Source organism: Nannobrachium achirus, assembly GCF_963921795.1.
Source record: "Nannobrachium achirus genome assembly, chromosome: 8".
NCBI lineage: Eukaryota > Metazoa > Chordata > Actinopteri > Myctophiformes > Myctophidae > Nannobrachium > Nannobrachium achirus.
In genome coordinates, this window is record NC_137817.1 from 21,744,418 (window position 1) to 21,750,417 (window position 6,000).

Below are 6,000 nucleotides of genomic sequence, written 5' to 3' on the forward strand. Positions count from 1 at the left end.
ACACACACAGTGTGCTGTGGATGGCCAATGCGTCTTGGCATGGGCTTGGGATCGGCAGGATGACTGACTGACTGGCTGGGTTTTGGCTGGGGAAGAGTGTCAGTGTGGTTGTCTAAACCGCCTTGCCTCCAAGTTGCTCCTACAGACCTGTGGTACTAATGATGGATCTGATCTGGTGTGGAGGCTTTGAGTTGCACCGCGCGGTCGCCACTGATGAAAACCAGGCTTGGGGAGAAGGCAGCTGCTCTCACTGACTGGGAGTCTCTCTCTCTCTCTCTCTCTCTCTCTCTCCCTCTCTCCCTCTGTCTGTCTGTCTGTCTGTCTGTCTGTCTGTCTGTCTGTATGTATGTCTCTCTCTCTCTCTCTCTCTCTCTCTCTCTCTCTCTCTCTCTCTATCCCTTTATCCTTATCTGTCTCTATATTTCTTCCTCCTGTAGTACACTTACAGTAATTAGTTTCTTCTTTCTTTCCTACTTAGCTACTTCTTCTCTTTGCTATCATCTCTCTCTTCTCACTCGCTCTGTGTGTGTGTGTGTGTGTGTGTGTGTGTGTGTGTGTGTGTGTGTGTGTGTGTGTGTGTGTGTGTGTGTGTGTGTGTGTGTACACTGTACAGTACATGTACAAATTAATGTATATACTTTAAAATGGGAGTATAAATGGAGCTTTAAGTGCCTTTACATAATGCATATAGATTGCTGCATGTTACATAAGGAGCTCCAACAGCACTATTGAATCAGTCTGGAAATCCATGCTAATCTGTGCCACAAGCTCCACCACTGTTATGTGCATTACGTGGCTGTGTCTTATGTATGTACAGTACAGTACAGTACAGTACTATGTAGAGCTGCACACAACACAGCCCGTCCAGCACTCGGATGTAGGTAACTCTCTGTCTAGGACCTTTTAGCTTCTTAACATTATACATTCTACAGTTAGAGACACATAATTATGTAAATGGCTGGAATGGTAATCGTGTGGCTTGGACCTGATAAGTGTAATGTGGAGTGACATTTGTCCCACTTCATGGACACTCTATCAGCTACTTTCTCTAGTGTTTGTGTTGTTAAACACCATCAACAATGCCTCTGTCATTTTATTGCAGTTTGTATTTTCATTTTCATTGTCATGTATTTGTATTTGTTGTGTGTCTCTAAAAAAAAGAAAATAAACATATTGTTTAAAAAAAAAACAATGCCTCTGTCTCTGGCATTAAACCAGAGTGACTGGCCGTTCTTGCATTGGAAGATCACATTCTTTCTAGTCAAAATAATGGCAGAGAGAGAGGCCAGATTGACCTGATGTCTGGTCTCAGACTCTTAAAGATGAAAGGTCAAAATTCCAAGCAAGGAAAGAAGAGAGAGTCATAAAGGTGTATTATAGTGTCCCAGCATCCCTTTAGTAATAGCATGTGCACTGATGATTGATGATAAGTGATTGTTTACTGTTAATAGAAACCTTTCAACAGGATATTATATTGGTCACAAATGTGAGTGTTATCTCCAGGCACTGGCAGGCAGTGATTCTCAAAGTGGGGTCTGGGGTTCCCCAGACCCCAATTTGAGAATCATTGCCTGGAGATAACAATCACCCCAGGAGGTCCTCAGCAAATTGAGTTGATACAGCATCCAACACAGATCTTGTATGGGAACCCCTGGTATGAAGACATTTTCAGATGGGGTCTGCGGCCAAATACATATTAATTTGGGGGTCCTTGATATGAACATGCCGGAGAAGCGTACAGTATTATGTAGCTCTGGGTAAACTCTCACAGGCACGCATGAAAAGAAAGCGAGAGACAGGGTGAGTTAGTATTACCCAGCTAGCACTACTGTAAACACAGACCGGAGTAAAACGTCTTTGAGTGCTGGACTCCTAGCAGGCCCCTCCCCTGTGTATTTTTATAAAGCCATAAAGCACACCATGTGGAGAACTCACACAAGTCGGCCATTATTCCTGGACCGCGTCGTGAGCTGGCCATGTTCCTGTAGAAAACTAATCTTTGTCCACCTCCTCACACACAAACGCACGCACAAACGCACGCACGCACGCACGCACGCACGCACGCACGCACGCACGCACTCACGCACGCACACAGAGAAAGAGACACTATCTGCCTTCCTTTTCTACTACCCTCTTCTTTTACCTCTTGTCTCTCTCTCTCTCTCTCTCTATTCCTGGTATGCAGTGTGTGCATGTGTCATTACTATGGTATTCTGCAGCCACAGCTTAACATAGTGTTTTTTTCCCTTCCTCTTAGCTGCTCTTAGGGAAATAACACACACACAGCCCTCAGCATGTCAGCACGGTTCCCACATGGGGATAGGAAAGCCTCTCATCGCCACTGCTTGCTCAGAGAACAGATCTATCTCTGTGTGCTGAGACTGAGAGACCTATTGCTCACCCGTAAAAAAAAAAATAAGTATTTAATTACTTTGTGCTGGAGCATTAATGCTGAATCTTCTCCAGACTGACTGGATCTAAAGGACCTTTTCTGAAATGAGGTCTTGAAAAGAAGCATTAACCTCCCTGGGGTGAACTGAAATAAGATGACTCCATTCCTGCTATACATGGGTTTTCTTCTGTACTGCATACTGATAATGCAGTGTCAGACATATATGTCTGAGCAGGAATGGACCTTTTTATTCAGTAGTTAGAATTTTTGGCGTCATCCAACTCTCACTATATACTGTACTGTACCGCATGTCTGTCCACTCCGCAGTGACTCAATACACTGTATCATCATCAAATCATTATACTTAATAATAGACATCTGTCTGACATCTGCACACCTCTAGGCTGTCTTGCATGTTGAACATTTTGTTCTAGGCCCCCATCTGTAGCTGCATTGCCCAATTGTGGAAAAGAACCTCCTCGAATTCACTTCCTCTTCCCTTTCGCCAATTTAAAAATATAAATCCAAGGCTAGGCTTTTTGGAGTTGTCCTTCTTCATTTTTGTCGTCATGGTAGCAATGTTGTGGAACAAACGTGTGGTTTGTTCTTTGTTTTGTTTATCTGTACCGCCTGCTTAACACTCGGCCTGTATCCGCTGCAGGCACGTGCACACATGGACATCGAAGACCTTTACTTGTCTGTAGAAAATGCAGTTTTTACTATGCTGAAAGAAATGCAAATGTCCTCTTTCCATGCCATACCTGAAGGCATGCATTCAAGAGAATTGCCTTGTCCAACTTTTCCTGAACTTGAATGCAGCTTCTTATATTGAAAGAATTTCCCTCTCTGTGTAGAGATCCATGCCGTTATGCCACAATTCCAGTATCGACTTGATTATGCTTAGTTCAGTGTGGTATCAAGTACTGAAAATAGCTGTCAGTATTTTTTTACTTGGAGGTCAATATTTTCACCAAAAGGCCATTTTAGAAATTTCAGCCCCTGCCTCTCTAACATTCTCTGAGCGTCCCTGATCCGCTGTCTGTCTGTGTGTGTCTCCTCTCCTCCAGGTGACCTACCTGGGAAAGGTGACCATCTCGGGGACCCAGTTCCTGTCTGGCTGCACAGAGTCAGCGGTGGACGGCCTGGTGGAGCGCCGCGCCCGGGCCCAGCAGCAGGACAGCTGCACCACGTCTACGCCCACCTCCCTGCTGGAGATCAGGCCCTTTCAGGTGCGCCTCCACCACCTGGACGGGCACGGCGAGGCCTCCGTGACCATGGACACCTACCAGGTGGCGCGCATCGCCTACTGCACGGCGGACCACAGCATAAACCCCAACGTGTTCGCCTGGATTTACCGGGAGATCAACGACGACCTGTCCTTCCAGATGGACTGCCACGCTGTGGAGTGCGAGAGCAAGCTGGAGGCCAAGAAGCTGGCCCACTCCATGATGGAGGCCTTCCGCAAGACCTTCCGCAGCATGCGCAGCGACGGGCGCATCCACAAAAGTGGCTCCTCCGACGACTTTGCGGAGGACTCCTCCTCTCCCGATGACTCCACCCCAGATGACGGTTGAGGCTTCCACACCCACCCAAAAGGCCCGATCCCCACCCATGCAAAGGCTGGGGTGACTGAACGGATAAACAAATCACCTGCTCTCTCTCTTGTTCTCCCTTACTCTCTATTTCTTTCTGGTACCAACAAGGAAAAAAACATGACGCAACCCCCCCACCCCAACCCCCACCCCACACGTCAGCCCATTCCAAGAGTGATTAATTTGTTTTTACATAAAGGGAAACTGGAGGACAAATGGACAATGAGAAATCCTACCTTTGCATACAGGGAAGCAATGCATCTCTGTATACGCCCATAAGAGATTGACTACACATTTATGGTCCCGTTCTCTGGCACTGTGTAATACAGCCCACATAGGCACTATCACTAAACCATAGTTCTTAAAGTTGTTTTAGCTGGTGACTGGAAAATTTTAGGGCCTTTGGTTTTGGTCCCAGGCTCATGAAAAGTACTGTGGCCATTTGAGGACCCATCAGAAGTAGGCCTGTGACCCAGCTTGGGTCTAGTTTAAGAAATCAGGCTGTTGAATGCAAATATCCTCAAATGTTTAACGTTGTCGACATCTTACAGCGAAGCCTTTTATTATAGTGACACAGCTAGCGGGTGGGTCAAAAGATAGAATAAGCTTTTCTACCTTGCACATATCACTATGGTACTTTAGCCCAAGCTAAACTCCCAAATTATTTGATGTCTGGCTTTACACATTAACTATGTGGCCAGGAGTTCTACCTGTTTAAAGGTTACGTGGGATACCTGGGCATCTCTGTGTAAGCCACCTGGGAGAATAGAGGTATTGATGTTTTAGATTCATTTGACATTTTAAAGGGTGTTAATTGGCCATGAAATTAAGCCATGTTGGAGGAACCTTTATTGTTCACATCTGATCTCTCTCTCTCTTTTCTTTTCTTTTTTGTTTTTGAGTATACCAAAAGTCAGTCTTTTTAGCTGTGTCTTACAAGTCAAATTATGTGCCTCACTTACTTCTCCCATCAGGTTGGTCTTTTAACTCTTGTCTTGAACTGTCACGTGAGTGTGTGTGCATGCGTGTTTGCGCCATCATATGTTTAAATGTCTAAATGTAACTGCTTGTTCCTGTACTTTGTGTGTATGACTGTACATGTGAGTGCTTGCCTCTGAATAAGTGCAGTCTTTGAGAAGTCAAGGGAGTGAGAGTGAGAGGGAAAGAGAGAGAAAGACCTGGAATGGTCTGATAATAGCCAGAAGTGAAAACTTCTCACTGCCCAACGCAGCATCCTTTTTTGATGCTTAACGAGGCATTTTTAAATTCAACACAGTACTGTGACCATTTGCCAAGTTTTACTTTTATTACGTTTCTCTTGTATGAAATGACAAAAAGGGGTACGAGAATGTGAGAGTCACAGAGACAGAGTTTCCAGGACGCCCCCACAAAACACAGCCGTCCGAGGGAATGGCCGATGCCTCCTGGTCTCCGCTGAATGTATGATCAGTCCAACGTGCTGTCAGCTCCTCATACCTTCACCAGTCGCTTCAATCTCTCAGTTCTCCTTACCTTTACAACTGGACTGTTCCCAGAAGTGGCAATGTCTGGGTTGTTTACCCACACAACTGTGATGGATTAACTCTGTCTCCTTGGCTACTTTGAACAAGCCAGCTCTACCGTCCTGGGTTGCCTCTCTGGGGGATAAGGGGCCATACTGGGGCAACTGAGGCCCGTATCAGAGTCCAATGCCATGTTCTTTTCTAATGGGACTATTGACCAGACTGGACACTGGACTGGACAGGACACCTGAGAGGGAACAGTCTTTGGTCTGTGACTTAAGCAGGATGATCAGATGGCTACCGGTCAATACATATATATATATATATAAATATATATAGATGAAAAAATATATACATTGTATTTGAATCTCATTCAATAAGCTTTTGTAAATACAAATGTATCAGTTTCCAAATATTACAGCATAAATGCGGCTAGCTATTCTAAATAATAATAATAAAAAAATGGAGAAAGCACCATCATACGATACAGAACCAGTGTTATAAAGCCTACTGT

General features: G+C 45.0%; 1 protein-coding gene across 1 annotated transcript in view; it reads left to right on the top strand.

The window, feature by feature from the left end:
* pid1 (phosphotyrosine interaction domain containing 1) overlaps nucleotides 1-6,000 on the top strand; it is a 51,533-nt gene that overhangs the window by 45,111 nt on the left and 422 nt on the right. Inside the window, exon 3 of the mRNA XM_080730947.1 lies at nucleotides 3,460-6,000. This exon is cut by the window's right edge and continues 422 nt beyond it. Within this exon, the coding sequence (XP_080587073.1) occupies nucleotides 3,460-3,966 (507 nt within the window). The 3' untranslated portion in view covers nucleotides 3,967-6,000. The remainder of the gene's footprint in view (nucleotides 1-3,459) is intronic.